Below are 25,317 nucleotides of genomic sequence, written 5' to 3' on the forward strand. Positions count from 1 at the left end.
TAATATTATAGTAGCATTGATGTCTAAGCAATAGGAAAGCAGTTTCAGAATTCATTTTTGTTGGCACGTAGGGAATTGCTGTCAAAGAAAATAAGGCAAGCAGCCCTGTTCTGTGCATACTGAAGTTCAGTAGATTTTTCTTTCAAATAACTACGTAGCAGATAGAAAATTACATTCCACTTGTTTTATCCTAATGGGCACATTTAAAAGAGCTTTTGGACAGTGGCCACAACAGTTAGAGCAGCTTTTCCAGCTTGAGTACATACATTTAAATTGGCTAACATACTAAATGGATTTGAGCAGAAGGGGAGGAGAACCCTAAGGGAGATTTAGATTAAGAAAGCCAGGTAAACCTTCAGGATAATCTTATTAAAGTCTTCAAAACAATGTACAATACACTGTAGAAATGGAATAGATTTGAACTCATAGATATGCAATACGGTAAAAGAGACTATTCAAAAAGTTCCCAGTAATGACCCGGGCACAGTAGGGACATTTGCATATTTTATCGCATGTCTGTGTTCACTACTCTGATCTTATCATGGGCATTGAAAGAGATATAAAATATTTAAACTAATTGGTTGCAAAATTGTCTCCCAGTATTTTGTTCCTATTATGATTCTCCTTTACAGTAACTGTGCTTTGCTGTTTAGAAGTTGTTGATCTGCCTATATGTGTTTATGTATAGTGATTTCCCATTGTATTTCTTTAATAAGATGATTATACCCAGTCATTTTCAAGATGGGTACAATTAAAAAGAGAGCTATCTTCTTGCACATGATGACTTCCAATCATTGTTATAATGGTTGATGTTACTGTAGATGTTACCATAAATTACATGTTCCAAATTTCATGGTATCAAAGCAACACTCCTCAAATATATTCCTAGCATTGCAGTTAATAGTAAATATACTCCTCGCTCTTGTACTTTTTTTACTATTAGACCTCAAGTTTGTATCATGCTATAAGAAGCACATCCAATCATGTGAATATATAGTTTTTGCATCAAACTCTTAGAAGCACCGCTGACCGGTTTTATACATTTCCATAAATTTCATCAGAGGCAAGGAATGAGAATTAAGGGAAACTAATGGAGCTTGCATGCAGAGTCCTATCTGATGTGTTGTTAGCCTTGCAAAGCAGCCACACATATTCCACATGACCTGTTTTTTGGGGTTGAAGAAACAAAGAAAGAAAAGGGATTAAGGTGACTGGCTGTATTTTCCCCATCATAACATTGCAACATAAGGAGTAAACATTACTCGATATGCCAGAAAAAAAGGAATACGTAGCATTAGCATAGGAGAAAGTCAAATGTTTGCAGCATTAAGAGTAATTTTGCCCTGAAGAACAAATTACATCCATTTTCAGACACATTCACATATATAAATATGAGGCTTGCAAGACCCTGTCATGGTGAGGTATTCCCATGTTGCATGGATTTCCATAGGAATAGAGAAACCATATATGCATTGCTGCCATTGTTCTTTGCAGTGTAGAAGCATATCACAATAAATTAGCTTCAAGACTATTATGCAATCCTTGCATGTGCTGCTAGATATATGACCGAGTGCAGATCATTATCAAGTGTTAAAAGAATGCCAGTATAGAAAGTCACACTCACACACTTATATTTTCTTTATGCCTAAAGTTCATGACAATTGCGTATGTAATGCTACAGCCCATGTTTATAATATTTGAGTGTTTCCATTTATAGCCTGCACTGAAGAAGAGCAATGATGAATAAATTACCATTTTTTGTTTCTATAGACTATATCAGAAGTGGGTTTGGATAGCAGCTGCTACAAATAGCGGGGTGGGAGTGCAACTTGAACTCATCAAATGGAATTTAGTCTGCAAATAATTAATGACATTTTTCTACAGTTTGGATTCCTTCCTCCATGGGCTTCATGCTTTGTTCAAAGGTGATTTTCGAATCACATCAAGAGATGAATGGGTATTTGCAGATATGGATCTGTTACACAAAGTTGTTGCTCCTGCAATCAGAATGTCACTGAAGCTGCATCAGGCAAGTTTGCCCTATAATATGATTTTAGCAGTGTGACTACTAATGTTATTTATATGTTGTTTATATTTCTAAAGATAATTTAAATAGTTAGTGCCAAGAGCATGGTAAATGTAAAAATGACTACAAGCTGTCTCCCCAAGTTGAACTATAAAACACAAATTAAAGACAGAGATGCAGTCCTGATTTAATTTTGGATTTATTTTAACCTGCAAAACCTAAATTATGAATCTACCAGGGATTATATCCTGGATTTTCAAGCAGCTAAATTTTAATAATTTCAGCATTTTACCTATACTCTGACTCATTGCTTACCTACTCAACCATCAAATTAATCTATCAGCCTTGTATAGAGAGCTGTAGCTATAGCCAATTCTTTTGAGACAATTGTCTGATCACTATCATTTCCCATCATGAGCTTTACTGTGTCTTGCTAAACTGACACACTCAATGATTTTTCCCCATTCTCTAGCTAGTTTGTTGCTGGCAAAACAATTAATTACTTTAACTCTGACATAAATCCACGAGTAGAGTTTGTAGTCCCTGGTGGCACAGTGGGTTAAACCACTGAGCTGCTGAGCTTGTTGAACGAAAGGTCGCAGGTTTGAATCCAGGGAGGGGCGTGAGCTTCCACTGTCAGCTCCAGCTTCTGCCAACCTAGCAGTTCAAAAACATGCCAATGTGAATAGATCAATAAGTACCGCTCCAGCGGGAAGGTAACGGTGCTCCATGCAGTCATGCTGGCAACATGTCCTAGGAGGTGTCTACGGACAACGCTGGCTCTTTGACTTAGAAATGGAGATGAGCACCACACCCCAGAGTCGGGCACGACTGGACTTAATGTCAGGGGAAAACCTTTACCTTTACCTAGAGTTTATATGTTTCATGTATCTATTGAGGAACTGGTTGTGCATGCAGTTGCACAAGACATATAACTGGGTGCACAACAAGTTCTGTTCTAGTCAGAAACTGAGTTAATTCTTCCTTTATATACAGTTGGAAACTAATGGAAAGACAACATTGGCTACAGGCCTTTGACTAAGAGGAGCATTTAGCTCATAAACTAATCAGGTGTCCTTCCAAATAAGTCTAAGTCTTTGAAATCCCTGTATAGCCACAAAAGTGCTGTTGAGTGAAGTGTGATTTCTAGTTGGTGACAATCACAGCTGCTCAGAGCTTCTGCTTTTCTAATCCATGAGTGCTCAAAATCCAGTTCTTGGGGCTTTGTGTAGCCCTGAAAACTTTTTTGTAGCCAATTGCCCTCGAGTCTTTGGACCACTGGCTTAGCATACTGGTTTCTTGGCTCTTGTGGCTCTTCTGGGGCATATTGCAACTTCTAAATGGTTTAAACACAGAGACACATACACACACTGTTTTACATCAACAAATCCAGGTTTTTTTCCCCCAAAGCAGAAATGGACTTCTGGCCACCTCTGGGTTTTGTTTGATTTTGTTTGTTTCCTTCTGGGAAATCCATGCAGCCCCCCAAAGAGAAAAGAGATTGCCCCAAGACCTGTCAGTTTTGTATGACTGTCCTGATCATATTAATTTCAAATGAAGCATTTGCCAACGTAAGTGCACAGTTTTCTTACAAGCCTGTGGGGGAACTAGACTCTGTATCCTGCTGCTGACACCCTTCATCTCTTCACAGAACTTTCTGATCATAGCAATGCCTTTCATTTAATACCAGGACCAGTTTACCTGTCCAGATGAATATGAGGATCCTGCAATTCTTTATGAGGCAATTCAGTCATTTGAGGAAAAAGTTGTGATTTGCCATGAAGGAGACCCTGCCTGGCGCAGTGCCGTTCTCTCAAACAAAGAGGAACTCCTTACTCTGAGGCATGTAGTGGAAGAAGGGACAGATGAATACAAAATAATTATGCTCCACAAAAGTTATTTGAGCTTCAAAGTGATTAAGGTACAACAGCAGCCTGATTTTAGTTGTTTTACTGAGACACTATAACAATGTTTTATTTTGATTTAAAAGATATCACCTGATATGAAACATCTGGATAAATGTCTAATCAAGAAGGTGGACAAAAACTTCATCATCCTCCCTCAGACAAGAATAAAAAAGGAAAAGCAGTATCTAGTTTTATCCAAATACGACTTGACTCAGTGTCATCTAGTGACTGAACTGTATGACATGACAAAATACATGTATACCTAATTAATTCAGCGTGCTTTGCTCACAGTTTAACATGTCTTCTTGGAGTGTGCATGATCTTCAAATGCACATCAAGCATTTCTACAGATCCAGTTCCATAGTTTAAACTTTTTGGGGAGAGAGCATTGGACTACGGGTTTTGTCCAGGTTCCTGAATTCTTTTTTTTTAATTAGAATTTTATTAATTTTTATATAGATTACAACGAAAGAGTGAGAACAATAAAGTATAGGAAAGTGAGGAAATAAAGAAAAAAAGGAGAAAAAAGAAGAAACAAAAAAAAGTATACTAAAATCCCAAACAACCCCTAAAAAAAATAAAAAGGGAAAAAAATAAAAAAAAATCTACAAAAATACACAAAAAACACACACAAAAAAGAAAAAAAACTGACTTCCATTCCATCTTCTCGGATCATATCAGGTTCCTGAATTCTAATCGCGATTTGTCCACTTTCTACTGTTTTCAAATTTGTTGTGTTTTGTTCAGTAAAGAATTTTGCAGAAGAGGCATTGGAATGGCTGTGAGCTGAGTATGTTGTTTCATGGATATGTTTTCAAACAAGCTGTTCTTTTATTTGCTTCTAGGTTAACAAGGAGTGTGTCAGAGGACTCTGGGCTGGACAGCAGCAGGAACTGATTTTTTTACGCAATCGCAATCCGGAGCGTGGCAGCATCCAAAACAATAAACAGGTTTTGAGGAACCTGATTAATTCCTCATGTGACCAGCCTTTGGGATATCCGATGTATGTTTCTCCTCTGACCACATCATACATAGGAACCCATAGGCAACTAAAGAATGTTTGGGGTGGACCAATAAGCCTGGACAACATCAAGATGTGGTTCAGAAATAAGTGGTTTAGGTAAGCAGAAAGTATAATGTACTGTTCAGAGAAGAGTATTTCAATGGCATCTAAAGGGAGACTTCAAAGCAGGGGTGCAGCCCTCCATCTAATCTCTTGCAGGCTTTCAGTAATTTAATATAGCCTCTGGAAATGATCATTTCCAGCTTCTACCAATTTGATTTATTCCCTCCCCAGCAGCTGAGGGAAAGGCGGAGGGAGAAGGGGGTGACTCTAGGCCACGTACCTGTCCATGCTGATAATACTGCATTTTACTCAATTTGGAATATGGCTCAAGGCATTTAAATAAAGGTTTGCCTACATCATGTTCTAAAAGGGAGGTGTTCTCTAAGATCTCTCAAAATATGTGATGTGAGCCCCTAAATAGTTCCTTGTGTGATTGACAGTCTTCTTCCTAACTTCAGCATCTATGTTCAAGGGTTGTGTGCTCCTCAAATACTTCAGGGAAGAAAGTGATGATTGGTCTCCCCCATTTTGACTATATGTGTAAAATTATCTTGTTCTATTGGGAAACAACCTGTTAACTGATCTTCAGTTGTATCCTTGCTTGCTTCTTGTTTCCAATTTTCAGATTCCACCTTCCCGGTAGGCCTCCCTGCCTCATAACTTTTTCATTCGTCACTGTTTCATACCTCCCACTATCCACTGTTTCATTGTCCCACTATTTTCTAGTTCAGACAGTGTTGCACAAGTACTGTGCCATCAAATCTGTTAGTTCATCTTACTTGATAAATATGATATTCCCATCATAAATATAGAGTGAATCATGTAATCAAGTGATCCAATTTGCATAATGTTGGTAATCTACTCTGTTCAGAATGAATTGCTAAATTTTCACTGAAAATAGACCTTAGGGAGAATGGCTAGACAGCTTAGTCACTGTGGCTTTCCAGCATAGTAAAGATACTTCACTACAGATTCCACATTAGATTAAAATAGCTGGACACCCCAAAGAACTCTGACATCATTCAGCCAAAAAAAAAAAAGAATACTGAAAAATGATATAGCTGAACTATTTTAAACACTGAACATAGCGGCCTTGTGCCTCTGAGACAACCATGTTTATTATTTGTTACGAAGAATATCACAAACTGTATCCCTCTCCCTTGTAACAGCCACCACTACTCCATGTTCTACAGCTACTTTTAGATTTCTATTACAGTAATAGTAACCAAAATATTTTCCAACAGTTTCTTTTAATGCCGAGTGTGTTTACTTCTGCATTCTAAGTTCAATTGAATAATATGGTCACAAATAACTAAGGAGTAAAAATTCAGTTTAATACTGCAACTGATTCTATAACTATGAAATAAACAATATTTTCTTAGAGAAATTGAGAATACATTTGCAAAAATCAAATGATAATATAAAAATCTAGAATCCTGTTTGGGGTGTATGGCTATATAAATACTGCAGTTATGGGGCTATGCAATAAATCCTCGTATACAAGTTTCCATCCTTTTATTTTATGATTTTATTGTTGGAATTCCCCTTGACGTTGGAGATGACTTGCATGAGGGTGGATAGGAAGGGTAGTTAGCTGGGGAAATGTCCCCAGTGATCACAGAATATGCTTCCTGGTAGGTAGAGATGGGGTCTTATGTAGCTTCTATATTAAAGACTACATGGGAACTGTGAATAGCAGTGAGTGCATAACTACAGGGTTAGGCATTCATAACTGCCATAAAGGATGCCCAGCAATCTGCCCTTGCTTCTAAAATGTTTTCATTAAAAAGGAGGAGGGAAAAGGATAGTTGTACTAGTAGTAATAGTGCTAAAGGATTGTATGGTAGCAATCGGCCCTGGTCCTGATGTTGAACATGTTTATTTCTCCCTTCACCTACTCTTCTCCAGGTGATCATTTTCTAGCTTAATTTCAAATATTCAGTGCCACTGAGAGAGACCTTATAAGCTGAGGACCAAAATAGGCATGAAGTGGCAGATCTGTCATCACTTTTCCTATAATTTAAAACCCGTTTTTTGCCTCATGAAGTCATAGCACCTTTGAAAGTGATGTTAATCAGGAAATCATCTAAAGCTTTCCATCTGCCTTTGCTCTTTCCCAGCATTGCTGCTGTGAGTGAGTTTTGAGGATCCTTCTGGCTACTTCCATATACATTTGATTATAAATTGTATAACATTTCAATATTTTAAGTGCAGATTAAACTAGATTGATGCTGGAATGCATTTTATTTTTACCAATCAACAATTCAAACTATGGCTTAAACTCCAACATTATGCAAACAGGACATGTCTCTTCCCTTTTACCTCACAGTTCTTTGCACAGTTTCCCAGTCGTTTTTTGGGCTATTTGGCCATGTTCTAGAAGCATTCTCTCCTGACATTTCACCTGCATCTATGGCAGGCATCCTCAGAGGTTGTGACCTCACAACCTCTGAGGATGCCTACCATAGATGCAGGCAAAACGTCAAGAGAGAATGCTTCTAGAACATGGCCATATAGCCCAAAAAACCTACAACAACCCAGTGATTCCAGCCATGGAAGCCTTCGACAATACAGTTTCCCAGTCCTCTAGGACAAATTCTGGGGAATGTGTATGGAATTCCCTCCTCCTGATGGAAAATGTTCCACCAGCAAAGTGATAGTATAAGCACTTTCCCCATATTATTATCCATATGTTAAATAATGACTCAAGTGCTAAAACTAGGCCCAAGGCTCGGATCCCCATTCAACTGCATAACTCAATGCTTGATACTAAGTCAGTTGCCTCTTGTTAGCCTGACGTACCCCATAGTGTTACTCTAAGGATAAAATGGGGTTGGGAAGATCTTCTATTGAACTTCTTAGAAGAAGAGAAGAGAAAATGCAATAAATAGAGGAAATTTTTTCATGTGTAACGTATTTTTAGAAATCACTTTATTAGTTCAGCATAACCCTGAATATATGTTGATGTTATTTGAATATTAGTGATTTGTTTTACATACAACGTGTAAAAGGCATTTTGCTTTTACTTTTTTGAATATTCTCGTGCTTTGCTGTGCCATAGGTCCCAGCTGTTAGAAATGTGGTATCACTTAACTCCCCCTTCCCCAACTATTTTTAGCATTCATCTGTCAAAGAAATGTAAAGCCAAGCCATAAGAGCAAAGCCATCCTTTTGTGCTGTGGGTGTGCCTGACCATGTGGTAGTGGGTGTTTTGTTTACTTGCCTCTTAAACAGGATGCGGAAAGATTGCCATCCAAACCACAACAGTGCAGGAAACCCCGATGATGGCGCGAGCAGAAATGGGTCTTCTTCCAGCTGCAACCCAGCTAATAATTCAAGCCAGAGCAGCAGCTCCCATCATACAAGGGACAGCACACCTCAGCTACAACCCCCTTTACAAGTTGCTCCATTCCCAGGTATTTATACTACTTACTTAGGCGATCCCTCGTAGCTCGAGGATGATGGTCTTCCAGATTCAGTGTCTTGGCGGTGGGTCCGTTAAGTGGCTGTGGAGCCCTATTCTTGATTCTCATCTTCTTCTGCAGCGAGGACATTGGTTTCCAGGCAGAATGCAGTCTCGGTCAGGGTTGGCTTGACGTGCCTTCCTCTTGACACGTTTCTCCCTTTTGCCTTCCATTTGTGCCTCTTTGAATTCTGCAGCACTGCTGGTCACAGCTGACCTCCAGTTAGAGCACTCAAGGTTCAGGGCTTCCCAGTTCTCTGTGTCTATGCCACAGTTTTTAAGGTTGGCATTGAGACCATCTTTAAATCTCTTTTCCTGTCCACCGACATTCCATTTTCCATTCTTGAGTTCAGTGTAGAGCAACTGCTTTTGGAGATGGTGATCGGCATTTGGACAACGTGGCTGGTCCAGCAGAGTTGATGGCAGAGGACCATCACTTCAATGCTGGTGGTCGTATACTCCTAGGACACCTTATATTTATTCATAGTAGTCATGTGCATCATTAAGATTTTCTAGACAGCTTGTAATAGAAGTTTTTAAAAATGAAATACAATAATAGAAAGGTAAAATCCAAAGCAGCACAAGGCCAAAGATTGAGCACTGGGTTTCACAGTTTTGAAAGCTCCAAAATGACAGTATGTTCTATAAATCACTCAAAAGAATTTAAGATCTAAAAGACTTGAAAAATGGACACTGAAATGACCAGAGCAAAAGCAAGAGGCAAGATCTGATAGAGGCACTAAGAGGATGGTAATCTTTAGAACAAATATCTTGCTCTCATAAACTGGCCCCACTGGCCATGCAAAACTATGTGCCTTATAGTCTAGTAACCTTTAAAAGATCCCATTTTCTTCATCCGTATTTTCTGGGCTGGATAGGTGTATGAAAGAAGAAGGAGTCCCTCAAGTCATCTGGCTTCAGCTGCTTTTACTTGTATTGACATATGCTTCATTGATAATTGTCACTTCAATAAAATACAGATTAACATGCATCTTCTTCACTGTGAACAACTCAACTAAGCAGTGTTTTACTCTCGCTTTGAGAAAAGTTTACCTTTGGATTTTGGAGTCTCCAGGACTTAGGAGATCGTATTATGAAATTATATTTATTCTTTCAATAGTTATATCATCATGTGGAAAATCTTGGAAGATCTTAAATAGTCAGAGTGAAATATATATGAAGCATAAAACAACGGTATTTCCAGAAGCCTGTCTTTTCCCACACTTGCAACCATCCATAATGAGGTTTCACAGAGTTCTCATCACCTGTACACCATACATTCAAGTGGAGAAAGGGAAAAGTTCTCCTTGATTGCCACCATATGGATTGGCCAGATCAAAATTGGGCATACATATTTTTGCACTTATACATAGAAAGTAATTTCCATTTCAGGAGCTGTTTTCCCATAGTATTACTGCCCTTACTGCAATGGCACAGTAGTATATTTAAATTTCTAAAAATATCATAAAAGGAAAAGAGGAATCAATCTGTACATGCAGTAAACCGGTCTTCATGAACACTTTGATTATGTCCAGTTTCTGAAACATATTTTTACTCGAAAAATAAAATAGTATCCTCTGGGGAAAATGTCTCCCAATGATGGGGTCATTTGCAGATGCTTCAGTAGTCATTGCAAGGAAATTTCTCCTGAATAAAGCTTCTGCTTTAGAGACTACAGAGTCTTGGCATTGCATTACCACAATGTTGTGTTGGAGTATTTTCTTGGTTTACCTGGCACAGTATTGCTAGAATTGGCATTAATTTCTGAATACATCTAGTTATTCATCAATTATTAGATCTATACCTGGTTGTACCATGTTGAATTATGCTGAGCAAATATAGTCCATGAAAGGCAGTTTTTACTAATTACTCTGTACATCATTCTTGTTTTCTTGTTGTTGATCCTCAGGTTTCTTGTGAACACATGAAGTCCTTTCAGGCTTATTGTTTGCTCAGAAGTGGCACCCTGAAAGTGGATGTCACTGTATTCCCTAGACGTCATGTTCTCCATGAGAAACCAAATCAGAAATAGGTCAATGTATACTTTCAGTTTAGTGAAATCAGAGTGCTTCTAAACATTGGTGGGGTTTCCCTCATTCCATTGGTTAAGACTTTTTTATTTCATAAATTACATTGTAAATAATACTTTCTATGAATGACAGGTCAAATCCCCTCCCTCGCTCCTTGGCATTAATTAATGTCTCCACAATGTCATGCAGCAACTAAAAAAGCCAGTGGGATTTTGGCCTGCAAAAATAGGAGTATAGTGCCTAGATCCAGGGAAGTCATGCTTCTCCACTATTCTGCCTTGGTCAGATCATACCTGGAATTCTGTGTCCAATTCTGGATGCTGCAGTTGAAGGGAGATGTTGACAAGCTGGAATATGTCCACAGGAGGGAGACTAAAATGATCAAAGGTCTGGAGAATAAGCCCTATGAGGAGCGGCTTAAATATCTGGGTATGTTTAGCCTGCAGAAGAAAAGGCTGAGAGGAGACATGATGGCCATGTATAAATATGTGAAGGGGAGTCATAGAGAGAAGGGAGCAGGCTTGTTTTCTGCTGTCCTGGAGACTAGGAATTGGATTAGGGTTAGAGTTATATTTTTCTCCCAGTACATCCAGATTTTACAAGACAAAAGAATACCATTGTGCCAAATTCACCAATTTTGACCCAGCTGCCTTTTATCTTTTCAGACCTGGCCATGGTAGGTGGCTGATTTTAAAGAAGGGAATTGTCTAAAATTATTGAGTTGGTTGTATCTTTCTTTTTGTTCTGTGTAAATCTGAAGCAAAATATGCCTCTGGGGCAGTGAAACGTATCATCTGGTAGGATAAGGGTTAAATGTACTGCAGTGATAAGGATCTCCAAGTGACTATAAATGTTCCTTAATGTAACATTTAATTTTATTGGCCACTGTCTTGCCATCTGCAAAACTCAGTGAGAAATCTTTATGACCTTTGAATAAATTCTGGTGCAAGGAGTGGGGATAGATCTCTATATTTATGATACATTACAGAAGAGTTTTCATTTCCTAAATGTTTGCAGGGATTTGAATTATTTATGTGCAAATGTGGGTGGTCTACTCTATAACATAGAAATCACTGAATTAGAAGTGAATATAGGGTGGTTGTGTTTTGTTTGGTTTGTTTTTTAGGACAGTGGTCAGCTAAGTACTTTAAATTGTAAGCAGGTGGTTTGCCAAACATGACTGTGAGTGTCACTGTACCATCATCTTTCTTCATTGCTGTATTCGCTTTTAAATAATCAGCAGACACACCAGGAAACAAAACTTAATCCAGTCTTTGAACTTCAAGGCATAAAAATTTTGGGGAAGTGTATTGTTGGAATAGCACTTTGCTGGAAAAGTCTGCATCTAATTACCATTTACAATGAAACATCCTTGTCCCTGTTCTATATTGCAATAACATCTTATCATGCATGCTGAATGGACTGCCAAAGAATTAATAGCTTTGTGTCTATTTAATAGGATTCAGAGGGCCTTTACACAAGGTCACCAATTACTGTATCAGCTTTGAAAATAGTTTTTATTATGTGCTTTATATTGTTTGAAGTAGTAAGAACATTTACCAATTCATTCCTAGTGGAACAGGTAGGTATTCCCCAATATGCTTGAATTATTATCTCATACATATGTTAATTAAATAAGTGCAGATTCAAAGAAAAAATAGTTGTACATCTCTTCATCATAGTTTTGGGAACAGCAAGTAAAGAATATAGTTAAAAGTCCCAAACTGGAAATTGTTGGCATAATCTTCAGCATGCAGATTCCCAGTATTCAGTCACTACATTTACAGTTTGGATTTTTATCCAATCTCACATACATATCAATATATATAGTGAACAGGAGCCCCCAGTGGCGCAATGGGTTAAATCCTTGTACTGACAGGACTGAAGATCAACAGATCGCAGGCTCGAATCCGGGGAGAGCACAAATGAGCTCCCTTTGTCAGCTCCAGCTCCCCATGCAGGAACATGAGAGAAGCCTCCCACAAGGATGGTAAAACATCAAAACATCCGGGCATTACCTGGGCAATGTCCTTGCAGATGGCCAATTCCCTCGCACTTGGAGCGACTTGCAGTTTCTCATGTCGCTCCTGACACAAAAGAAAAAAATTAGGACGACACAATATCCTTTGCATGTACAGTCACACACTCATTGAAAATGAGTTGAAGAAACAGTGGTACTCTAGATGTTTGATTCTAATTCCCATCAGTGCCAGCCAGCCAGGATGATAGGTAAAGTAGTTCTTCAGTATGGGGGGGACCAGAAGTGTCTACATTAGAAGATAATTGAAACAGAAAGTGACCTAATTTCTCAGATGGTAACAAAGGATTATAGTGGTAGTGCGGAAAGTGACAAAAGAAGATAATTTTGTACAATTTCACAAACCTAGCAGTTTGAAAACATGCAAATGTGAGTAGATCAATATGTACTGCCTTGTTGGGAAGGTAACGGCGTTCCATGCAGTCATGCTGGCAGTGGAGGTGTCTACGGACAACACTGGCTCTTTGGCTTAGAAATGGAGATGAGCAGCACCCCCCAGAGTCAGACACGACTAGACTTAATGTCAGGGGAAACCTTTACATTTACTAAACCTGCAACATCGTCTTTCTTTGATGCTGCCAAATGATCACTTGTAACTAATTTCCTCAAAATTCAATCACTTGATAGGTGAGATGTAAGGTGACATTTTTCTTTCTTGATCCTTAAAAATCAATAGGTTGGGCAAAACAAAATTTCCTTGACATATATATTACTTTTTTGCCATGACATAGTTATGTTGGCCTAAAGATCAACAAAACACTTTTTTCAGCAAGTTGTAGAGGTGATCTATCCAAATTGCCAGACAGAGGAATTTTCCATGGGGTTGGAAAATATGACAAGTGTTCGCTGACTGAGATCCTACACTGCAGTTGACTTATAATCATTGAGCTTTGTGGTGATTGTGCTACACTGATATGGCCAGTATGATACCAACAATTGTGTCTTTAACAGTGTGAGTGGATTATTGTCCCATTTCTGTAGTGGAGACTAAATAGTAGCAAACAAATGGTAATGAAGCTACCATTTCGATTATTCAAGCCATCTCCACAACCCCAATCAATCAAGTAGAAAATTGAGGTCATCAACAGATAGTAACCAACTAAGAATGTGCAATGGCATGCCCAGTTGTTGCACTTCTGTGTGTACAGTTGTGTACTGAAAATGACAAATGTGAATCTCTCACACCACCCCGCTCCAAATGAACTCAGGCATAAAAGAATGTGTGTTTGTGGTAGTGGGACACTAAAAGGATTCTGGCTATAATATCCTAGCTTTAACCAATCCTCAATACTTGGGAATTCTCATTTGGGTTAGAACATAACCCTGCATTTATTCAAATCACATTATTATTTTATTATTTTTTTTAAAAAAATATCTCAGGGCATGAGGGTTAATAAGTATTTGTGTCCAGGGAGAGGTGTGTTTCCATCTTTCCTCTTCTAGTGCTCTGCTGCCTAGGGACAAGCCAGGAAGGAAGTCTTTGTGGGGTGAGGGAGGAGTCCTTTCTTTGCTCAGAAATGAGACCCTAGTCTGAGGCAGATGTCTTTCTGTTGCTTGAAAATTGGCTTTTTGAAATGCTGCGTGGTTCAAATGTTTATCTTCCTTTGTTTTGTTGTGAGTTTCATGTGTGCCAAGTAACCTTTCATTAGGTCTCTACAAATGGATTTGCAAGCACATAGTAAAAACACAGTATACAGATAGCTTGACTATGATAATGACCACAAAACAACCAATCCTATGTGCTGTGTCTGTTACTGAGAATGGGGTGCTTGGCCAAGCAGATGTTCTGAGCATTCAGGTCTTGTTTGTTTATTGCCTGAACAAGTCATGTGGAAGGAAGAGATCCAGATATTGTTACAGCTAAATGACTCCTGCTGCTCAGTTAGCTGCTTCTCAATTCCGTGAGTGCTACTGAGGAGCGCTAAAGGGAAATCTTGACTTCTCTGCAGTCGTAAGGACAGGAAGAGAGAAACGCTAGGGGTTTTTGAAATAGGTCAGCTCACTACTGTGCTCAGTGCCAATAATAAAGATTCGTCACACTTTTGGGCCTCTGTGTGAGGCCAGTGCAATTCTGCTTAACCTTCTGTTCTTTTCGCAGCTGCACAAATATAGACTTGGTAAAAATCACACTGACACTTTCCGATGGTGCTTGGTAACCCCTCTTGCCACTTTGTTCCCCTTTTCTTCTCTCACGTTCCCTTCCATCTTTACAATTGAGCAAGCCAAGAGGTGGGTGTCAGTAAGATTTTAAGATAACGTCACGGGCCAACACAGAGTTATGTGAGTTCATGTATTTCAGTATACTCCATCCAAAAAAAAAAAAAGGTTATTGCAGCTAGGTTCATTCAAGTAAATGTTACTTCAGTAAGACTTAAGTTTATGTCAAGTCAGGATAGAGAGGACTTAAAAAGTTAAACATAGCTGTTAATCCCTTTGTGCAAGAGTTTAGAGCAGATATAGGCAAAACCAGGCCTGGGGGTTGGATGCGGCCCCTTGGGCTCATTTCTCAGGCTCTCCTCTCTCTCCTTCCTTCCTTCTCTCCCTCTCTTCTTTCCTTATCTCCTTATCTCTCTCTTTCTCCAACCCTCTCCCTCTTTCATTCCCTTCCACTCTTTTGTTCTTCTTTCCTCCCTCCTTCCCTCTCTCTCTTTCCCCTTCCTTCCTTCCTTCCTTCCTTCCTTTTTAGTCTTTCCTTCTTTCTCTCTTTCCTCATTCCATTCTCTTCCACCCTTCCTTCCATCCTTCTCTTCCTCCATTTCTTCCTTCTCTTTTTACTTCCTCCTTTCCTCCTGCGGGATATTTAGCTGGGAGAAAATAAGGTAGAGAGGGAACGTGAGAACCATGTTTCAAGATTTACATAGGTGTCCCATTGAAGAGGAGGTGGAAGATTTACTTTCTGCTGCTCTAGAGACCTGGGCACAAGGGAGCAATGGGTTCAAATGACAGGGAAAGAGATTTGACTGAAAATATTAGGAAGAACTTCTGGAGAGTAAGAACTGCTGGAGAGTGGTATAGGTTGCCTGGAGTGTGGAGGCTTTTCTGCAGAGGCTGTCTATCGGGAGCATTTTGATTGTGCCTTCCTGCATGGCATGGGGTTGGACTGGATGACCCTTGGGGGTCTCTTCCAGCTCTAGGATTCTAGGATTATTTATCAGGAGTAGGCAATACAGGGTCTCATTGATACACTTTTTCTCTCCCGTCCACCATCTCATCCTGACCAAGACCAACCTTTTTGGGATCCAAATGTTTCTTGTCTTTCCTACACTTTCTGCCTCCAAAAGAGAAGAGAAAGATAAGGAAAGGGCAGGGAGAAAGGGAGAACCCCCTCCCTCTCAGCCCGCCCACCCCACTCGGGCCCGCCATGCTGCCCCCAAGTTAGAAAGTTTGCCCATGCCCGGTTTAGCGTGTATTTGAAGTATCTATAAAATTAAAGCCTTTAAAATATTACAATTAAAAAGAAAAGCATGAGTGAACAATACAACATCTTAAACAAGGCCCATTCCCAATTCCCCATAATACAAGAGATTGTTGGACTGTGGTCATTATCTGTTTGACTCCTTTTACTCAACCTGCACTACTATAATACTAATTTGAAAGTGGGTCACGCTGAAATCATGGGGATGGTGATGATGTTTATATTTTATTCATTGCCTGATGGAGGTGGGCACAACATAGTTAAAACATTAATTTAGGAAAATACATTCCTTAAATGCACATATTAAAACATACACATATTAAAATACATAGAACAAAATTAAAACACAATAAACATAGAATTTGATTCTCAAATTCATAGATAAACTGATTTGGGTAGGCCTGATGGAAGATATGTTTTAATGTTTTAAATTCCAAAAATTGTAAAACTAAAGATGATTTTGCATATATCTGCACTTGGATGGGTAGGTAGGCTGAATTATGTCATCTGGAAATCAGCCATATTACCAATACAAGTGTTATTTTTGAATCCCTAAAGCTCTTTTGGAATTACAAGATAAACATAATCACCCTTGAATACACCTCACACTAAGTAGTAATTGGATAGAGGGTGCATATCTCGAAAGATATTGCTAAAGATGTGACTTTCCAGAATAAATGTTTCTTAATCTCTCTATTTTAAAGGAAGAAGAAAATTTAGGAGCCAGTCTGTTCAGACGCATGCAGCTTTAAGTCAAAGACCTCCTCGTTCAAGCCATTCCGGTCCGATTTTAGAAAGTCACCATCCTTTCATCCCGTCTTCCACTTCAGCTCATGAAATTGCCCAAGGGCTATCTGGCAGCCAGCTTTCCTTCCACAATTCAGCAAACTCTGTGTTCTCCCATACGCCTGCCATCCCTGCCCTGGGTCAACTCACTATACAGGAGAGGGCTGGCGCTGTGCTCCGGTCTAGTCTGGCATCTTCCACCAGTTCAACACTCAGCCTCTTGTTTGGCAAGAGAAGTTTTTCTAGTGCTTTGGTCATTTCTGGGCTCTCGGCTGCTGATGGAGGGAACACCAGCGATACACAGTCATCTAGCAGCGTTAACATCGCAGTGGGACCGTCGGCTAGAGCAGCAAGGTGTACTGTGCAGGAGACTACACAGGTAAGAGAAGTCCAAAAAAAGCTCAAAGAATTAAGTGCATTCAGTCCTATTTTTCTCAAAGGTATGTTTTTAAGTCAACATCAACACTCATTCTGCTTTTCCTTTGATAGCAAATGTCTGAAGATTGTGAAGCAACCGATGCTACTGAATCCAGACAACGAAAGGATCTAGGAATCACGCATACGCTTCTCATGAGCCAAATGGTGGAGTGCAGACGTGCCAGCCAAGAAGACATGGCACTAGAAGACACAGCATCTCAACACAGTCTTTCAGAGGAGCAATAAAATCTGCTGGCGCACAGGTTTATGTTCTGTATGAATGAAATCAAAACAAAGCTAGGTTAGTCTCTGCAAAAGGTAGTTCGAGTATGGAAGTCATTTCAAGTATAAAAACCCTTTAAAGGATTTATTTTTTTAAATTTTTCATTCAGAAGCCCTGTCGTGAAAAACATTGCAACGTAGAAATATAATATTCTTCAATTGGTATTTAGTTCTGTCTGAAAATACAACGCAGCTTCGGCTCAGGGTACTGAAAACCGAAGGTGAATCTGAATAACAACAACCTGTCGTGACATTCCTTCCTCCAAAGAAACACTTACGTTCTCTGGATAGGGTTTGGGACACACTGTTGGGAGGGGGAAGGGAAGGGAGAAAACATAGCCTACTTGGGAATAGAGGCTGAAAAAAGCAGAAAGTCTGAATACAGCTCTGTGAAAAAGCACACCGACATCTGTCTCTTGTGGTAACCAAATAGATGATTGCATGCTAAATAACTGGCATTTTATACATAATGCATCAGAAAGGATTGTTTTTAATTGAAGCAATGAATATGTAAAGAGGGAGAGAAACTGCATACTCTTAAGATTAGTATGCAGATTTTTTTTTTTTTTAAAAAAGGAAAGTCAAATAGGAAAGCCTCATTCTTCTGTTTGTGTGAAGTGTTCTGCAGCTGGCAATTATGTGCTGCAACATATTAATCCCAATGGTGGCCCACTGCATGTAGCCGTAATGAAATAGTATATGAAAGTACCAGGCAACACATTGCCTTGAACCAAATATAGCCAATGCATGAAAAGCCTTCACAATGCCAATGGTGCTCTTTATTTGCAAACAGCGCAGCTTTCTCAAAAAAAGAAAAGAAAGAATTTTACACATAACCTTGCACTTTTGTTTGGAAATTCATGCCTATTTCTGAAACCAAGGGACTTAACTGTAAAGAACTATAGAACTCTCTCACTCACAAAGACATATCAATTATTTTTTAATTAAAGACTTTACATCTACTAGCGTCTGCTCTTGTTGTTATTTTTGGATAAGCATATGCAGATGATATAGAGTATTTCTGCTTTTTATTTCAATATGACATTATTTTTTACTATTGCTTATAATTCATTCATAGCCAGTTTTTTTTAAAAAAAAGGGAAAGCAGAATATGTACATTGTTCAAAAGCAGATTTAATAGTTACGTTGTTCGAAATGCATGTGGATGTGAACAGAGGTGAAACATACTATTAAGGCAGCCATGAGGTAAGCTTTATTGGACACCCAAATCTCTTTACAAGCTTTTGCAAGATGACAAACTGTGGAGCAATCAAATACTTGTCTTTGTCAGGAAAAGCTGTTGCAGATTTCCTTCAATACACACTCAAAGTGAGTCCCACATACTCTCAGTCTGCAGTTCTTCTAGGGTCATATGTGTCTGCTCCATTAGGGCTGGGCTTTAGCACAGCTGATTAATCACCAGCAGCAATCAGATCACACCAATCAAAAAGTTGGCAGTTTGAAGCCCAAGTTGGGGTGAGCACCTGACCTTCAACCCAACTCACTGTCCACCTAAGCAATTTGAAAACTGCTGTGAGTAGAGAAATTAGACACTGTTTAAGCAAGCGGGGAGGTATTTTATGGCTCCATAAGAAGGAAATACCAGAAAATGCTGGCAATCAAATAGAGGAAGTCTGTGATCAAGGGCTCTTTGTCATAGAGGATGAAGTGACAGCACCCCTCTGTGGCCAAAATCGAGCACAACCTCCAGGATGCAAAAGTTGGGAAAAATACCGCTATCTGTTGTCTGTCCTGTCTGTCTAACAGCATTGAATGTTTGCCGAGTATATGTTCTGTGATTCGCCCTGAATCCCTTTCAAAGTGAGAAGGGCAGAATATAAATGCAGTAAAAAATTACTATCACATACTCATAATATAATCAAGGCCAAATCCCATGCTACATCTCTTATGTTGAAATTGACTTTTATGGGTTAGTGAAGGATTTGGCATTGAGAACACACCTGCAGATTCTAAGGAATGGAGAGTTAGCCGGGAAATCTAGTCCCTTGAATGCTGAAGCATTTAGCAAGAACTGTTTGCGTGTTTTCAGGTAGAAATCTACACATGCCAATGGTGCCTAGGATAGGAAAATGCTGTGGCCCTTTATCATTTTTTAATAAGCAAAACTCATCTGGGTTACCTAGTAATTCAAGATCTGTATCACAGAAGGGAGGAAAGCTGTTACTAGCTCTTTTTTGCCAAGGTGAATGAGACAGAATGATGGAAGACTAGAGTTCTTTTTCTCATCTGACTTTAGCAAAGGCAGAAGTGAAGTCTCTGTAGATTTGACCTCACAGCTCTAGCCAAACATATTAATTTCCTCTCACCTCTTTTCACAGTGGTTGTACAGTTATGTAACACACACACACATATTTTCTGATAGGTCTTTGGAATGAATTTCTAGATATTTTCTTCTATATAAGAATTAGCCTGCTGGATTCTGGCGTTCCATTTTCCAATGCAGTTGATTAGATTCTTCAGAAAAGCTAATCTCTTCTTCTGCTCTTGTTCTTCAGCAAAGATGTAAGACTATCATAACTAGTAAAATTTAGTAAATGCTCCTAGAATTCAGTTGTGTCTTCCATCTAGTTTGGTAATGTTTTCGTAGCTCAAAATAAAAAATTCAACCATGTCTAGTGCAAGACCTTGGGGCAAAATTCCAATAAACAAAGGCAGGGAAAGCTTTGGTTCTTGAGATGCTATAGGGTTCCAATTAGCCTCATGATTGATGATAATAAATGATCAACTATGTCATCCAGTGCTATCTAGGAAGGCAAGGTTTTGTTGTCTTCTTTATTGCATTTAGATGTAGAATGTTGTCCTGGCTTAAGAAATACCTTTAACCCGTATGTGTGTGTGCATTAGGTGTTACTTCTCTAAGAACCTTTGAACTTGGTAGAGGCAACATATTTCTGCTTACTATTAACGTAGTTTTTCCCCCCATTTGGTGAAGAATTTGTTCACCATGGCTTCTCATCCCACACTGGATTGAATGGGGTTTGGGCTAATGTATAGCCTCTGTAAACAAATGCTCCATGATTAATTACAGGGCAGCTGTGTTACAAGATGAGCACAGACTCATGGGCAAAAGCATTTTAGGCTTTTCATATGATAATTGTGGCAAATACATGAACAACTGTTTTACAGTGCCTTGAGGATAATTTTCTTATGTCAGGCAATTCTTTACCAGTTTCAAGGCAAAGCGGAAAATGGTACACCTGTCACATACACTCTGGGATTTTAAGCTATTTGTGCAAACCCTCATTGTGTTTGCTCATAATTTTCCTGGAACAGATTCAAGTAGCCTTTCAGTCCCAGATGCACAGCTGTCCTGTGTTGATTTTGGAGGGCATTGTTTACAGATGTCACAAATAGGATGGCAAGCACACTGGGGTTGTGTTGGTACTGGACAGAATATCAAGGTTGACAACCTGACAAAACCATGTTATTTTGGTCTGCTCTATTTCACTGTTGTGTGCCTTCAAGCCATTTCCAGCCTATGGCAACTGTAAAGCAAACCTATGTTTTTCTGGGGCAGACAATGCCCAAGGGCACCCAGTGGGTTCTCATGGCTGAGCGAGGAATTGAACCCGTTTCCAGAGTCATGGTCCACTATTGCACAACTAATCTTTATATGTTTCCCATATATTAGAGCTTCGTGTTCTCAATTTAAATCACCAGTTTTCTTTTTTGTCTTTACTTTCTACACCTTCTTTCGGCAAAACAAAAAGTAGGTGTTCTTTCATTCTGCCCTGAGAGGACATATTGTGTTAATCCAATGCAGTTTTTTTTTGTTGCAAAGATTCAATAGAAATTGTGGTCAAAAAGCGACAAGGTTTTCCAGTGCAGCATTCTGAATGTGAGAGTGTAACTTAGCCAAGGTAACCAATGGGTTTTCTTAGCAAACCCAGGATCCAAACCCTGGCCTCTCAAGACTCCTATTCCAACATTCAAACCACTAAATGACCCTGAGTACAAGGAAACATACACACATTTAACATTGTTTATTACTGGCCACCTCAGGGGCCATAGGATTGGATGAAATGTCAACTTTGCCTAAGGCATTCTGCCCCACTTTATTCACTTCTAGAGTCAACTGAAGAAACACCACCAGCCTGTATGGATGGCTGTTACTCCAATTTTTCAAAGGGCAGGTTGAGACTGAAAGATGCAACACTGGCCCATTTCTCCATTACTGAGCAAGACATTTATCAAGAATTTCAGAGTTGGTTTCTAGCCTTAACTGACCTATTATCACTCTTCTTTTATAGCAGGCCAGTTATAACATTCCAACATGAAAAAAGAAAGGCTGACATTCTGTGTAATTAGTTTCTCAGGATGTTGTTAGCATTTTTTAATATAAAAGACTTGCATTCCTTCCTACTGCATTTTAAGGTTATTTTAAAAAAAACATTTTGTGATTTTTCTGGCTGTTATCTCTCTCACATTCTCCTGGTACGATTCCCTTTGCAGAGGTTTAAGCCATATAGAATTAATCCTTTCTTTGGATATCTTAAGTGAAAATAAAAAGAGGCCAACACTGCTGAAATAATGAATGCTTTGTTTATGCCCTACCATCTGGACACTTGGAGGCTTGAGTTGCTACAAACCCCTGCGTTAAGTGGCCTTGATTCCTATGCCTGCGGAAAAGACCAGGCACAAATTATCCTCTTCCTGTTGCACCAATTAAAATCCACAGGTGCAACCCAACTGTAATCAAGAGCTCCACAGAGACGTCTGCACTGGAGACTCATCGTATAGGACATGTGCGGGAGGGTTGTGTGTCCTGTGTCACGGGGCCCTGAGATCTTCCCCCAAATTCAGGCACCAGATTGTCAGTGCAAAGCCTCGTAAAACAACAAAGTCAGGAACTTGGCTGTTAAGACTAATCAGAACGTGTGAGTTTCATCTTAATAATCTAGTTTCTCACTCCAGGGCTATATGTTTGAAACAGACTTGCTGGGTGTCTCTAAAGACCATCCATGCCTTGTATTAAACAGCTGCATTGCAGAAAGGGAGCATGCAGAGCCCAGAGCAGGAAATTACTCTCCAAGGAAGCAAGCCACACACAGCAAGGAAAAGCAATTCTTTTCAGTTGTGCCAAGAGAAAAACCCTTATTGACTAAATACTGTGTAAGAAATGAGGCAGCTAGTTTGTCGCCGTTAGCTCACTCTCACTAGAAAGCAACCAAGGTGGAAAAAAGAATGAGACAAGAGTAATATTAACACTTTTGTAGTAAGCCCTGAGTTCCAACTGACATGAGTTCTATCTGGAACAATTGGACTTCTGAGTATTGACATAAGGGAGAACCATACTATTGTAGCCCTGCTGTGTTGCAATTCTCTACTCCCCAAACCTCTTATGATCCCACTGATGACTCTTGAACCTCCAGATTCTTGAGCTTTTGGAAATTGTCTCCTTTGAGGAGCTGGAGAGCCTGGCACCAGCCTCCAGTTTTACCTTTCCTTTTCCTCATGCATAGACCCATAGAATAAGTTGAAATGGGGAAGGAGAGGCGGATGAAGACTATAAAATCTTTTTTTGTAAATGTCCCACCTTCAGCCTGGTAGGTTTGAAGAGCAAGGGTAAGAAGAGTCATGCAGGATCAAAACAAGGGCTCACTCAATCTACTGTTATGTTCCCATAGTGGCTGACATATGAGTAATCTACATGTAGACCACTGTTGTGAGTGGGTGGGGTGGAGTTGTGTGTAGAGTTTTGGTATATTCTCTGTGGTTGCCCCTTGGCTCTGGAACTCGCTCCCCAGGGAGATTAGGCAAGCACCCACCCTAGCAGCCTTTAGAAAAAGCTTAGCAACTTGGCTTTTACAGTGTGCTTTTGGGGAATGAACAACCAATTGCCATACCATGTTCCGTCCCAGTATCACTTTGTCTTTTGATGTACCTCAGTGGAGATTAACGTGATTGTTTATCCCTTCCAAGTCTCCCACTAGTCATGGCACCTTCTATCTATCTCACCCACAGGTTTTATAATTTTTACCCATTGTATTTGGCTCAGCTCACTCTGTCTAATTCTTTTAGCATTTTATAATCAGCTTTTATCACTTTTTTGTTATTTTTATTGCATTACTATGTTTTTGTTAAGCATTTTTTATTTTATGTTATTGTCTGTTTTATATGTGCTTTTGCTTTATTGAAATTGTTTGGGCTTGGCCTCATGTTAGCTGCCCCGAGTCCCTTCAGGGAGATGGTGGCGGGGTATAAACTACTACTACTTCTTCTTCTTCTTCTTCTTATTATTATTATTATTATTATTATTATTATTATTATTTTATGTAGTTTTCCTTTACAGTGAAAGAGTGGGAACAATTTGGTGATAGAAAGTTATGGAAATTAGACAGACGTGCAGGGTAAGTTAGGGCAGATTAGGGCAGGGCAAAGGTAGGGGGTAGGTAGAGAAGAGGGGGTAGGGGGTATGGGATCAGACACGAGGGATGTGATTGTTTGAGTCACTTCCGTTCAGTCCACAGAGGAGCGATTTTCTCGCTTTACCATTTTTTTTCCCCCTTTTCTCCTCCTGTTTCTTATCCTTCATACCCATAGGTTTTTAAATATCTAATTTATATTTGCTTTTTAGATATTCGTTCAAAAGATTCCAATTTATTTGCTTAGTCTTGCTTTGTTCTTCTATTTGGTTCGATAATATATCACAATCCCTGAGGTCTGTTATTTTCTTTATCCAATCTTCATTCGTTGGAGCTTCTTTGTTTTTCCATTTTTGTGCTATTAATATTTTGGCTGCTGATGACAAATAAAACAAGCTTTTTTCTTCGTTTTTCTTCAGTCCCAAATCGGTTATATTTAATAAGTAATATTCGGGTTTGATATTAAACTTTATTTTCATGATGTTTTGTGTGTGTTTGTGGACCATTAACCAAAACTTTTTAATCTTCTTACAATCCCAATATAAGTGAAAATACGTTCCAGCCTCTTTTCCACACTTCCAGCATTGGGTGTTATGATTGTTACCGAATTTTGCCAATTGAACGGGTGTCAGATGCCATCTGTAGAAGACTTTAAACCAGTTCTCTACTATACTATTAGCTTTGGTGTATTTCAATTTAATCTTCCACACTTGTTCCCATTCTTTTAATAATATAGAGTGACCTATATCCTTAGCCCACTTTACCATGTTTTCTTTCACCAACTCCTTCTCGTTATTCCATTCTAATAATTTTTGGTATAAGATTCTAATCAATTTTTTCCCTTTTTTCATAATTGTGTCCCAACAAGATTCTTTTTCGCTGAACCCCACCTTTTGGTCTTCTTTTAGGCATTCTTTAATTTGCATGTATTGAAGCCAGTTCATTTCTTTATCTTCTTTCTTCAATTCCTCCATCGATTTCAAATACCACTTATTATTAGTTTTGACCAGCAGTTGTCTGTAATTCAGCCAACTATTTTTTGGTAGTTCTCTTTTATGGAATGCCTCTCCTGGTGATGTCCACATGGGTATCTTATCATACATAAAACCTTTATATTTGTTCCAGATCCTTAGCAGGGGGCCTCTGATGTAGTGATTTGTAAAGTTCTTTTCTATCTTTGCCTTTCCGTAGCAAAGATAGGCATGCCACCCTCGTCTAATGTCATGTCCTTCTATAGTTAATATTTTTTTTTTGCTCTAAGGTGGCCCAAGTTTTGACCCATGATAGTGCACAGGCCTCAAAATAAACCTGCATGTCTGGCATAGCCATTCCTCCCCTGCTTTTGGCATCAGTGAGATATTTCATCTTTATCCTGGCTTTTTTCCCATCCCATATAAATTTTATTATATCCTTGTTCCATTTTTTGAAACATGTATTGGATTTAATAATCGGTATCATTTGAAACAGGAAAGTTATTTTGGGTAACACACTCATTTTGAAA

General features: G+C 39.1%; 2 protein-coding genes across 4 annotated transcripts in view; one reads left to right on the top strand and one right to left on the bottom strand.

Annotated features, from left to right (window-relative positions):
* Positions 1–18,392, top strand: part of PCNX2 (pecanex 2) — a 124,928-nt gene extending 106,536 nt beyond the window's left edge. For 2 of the 3 annotated variants that reach the window (XM_067465206.1, XM_067465214.1), the window contains exons 29-34: positions 1,885–2,029; positions 3,717–3,947; positions 4,779–5,053; positions 8,234–8,415; positions 16,650–17,110; positions 17,221–18,392. In XM_067465206.1, coding sequence (XP_067321307.1) covers positions 1,885–2,029; positions 3,717–3,947; positions 4,779–5,053; positions 8,234–8,415; positions 16,650–17,110; positions 17,221–17,394 — 1,468 coding nt within the window. In that variant the 3' untranslated portion in view covers positions 17,395–18,392. Of the gene's footprint in view, positions 1–1,884; positions 2,030–3,677; positions 3,948–4,778; positions 5,054–8,233; positions 8,416–16,649; positions 17,111–17,220 lie in introns of those variants that run through there. The other variant, XM_067465223.1, reaches the window with a different exon arrangement.
* Positions 16,152–25,317, bottom strand: part of NTPCR (nucleoside-triphosphatase, cancer-related) — a 30,816-nt gene continuing 21,650 nt past the window's right edge. The window contains exon 5 of the mRNA XM_060753832.2: positions 16,152–17,420. Within this exon, the coding sequence (XP_060609815.2) occupies positions 17,367–17,420 (54 nt within the window). The 3' untranslated portion in view covers positions 16,152–17,366. The remainder of the gene's footprint in view (positions 17,421–25,317) is intronic.

The sequence above is a fragment of the Anolis sagrei genome, chromosome 1 (genome assembly GCF_037176765.1).
Source record: "Anolis sagrei isolate rAnoSag1 chromosome 1, rAnoSag1.mat, whole genome shotgun sequence".
Taxonomy (NCBI): domain Eukaryota; kingdom Metazoa; phylum Chordata; class Lepidosauria; order Squamata; family Dactyloidae; genus Anolis; species Anolis sagrei.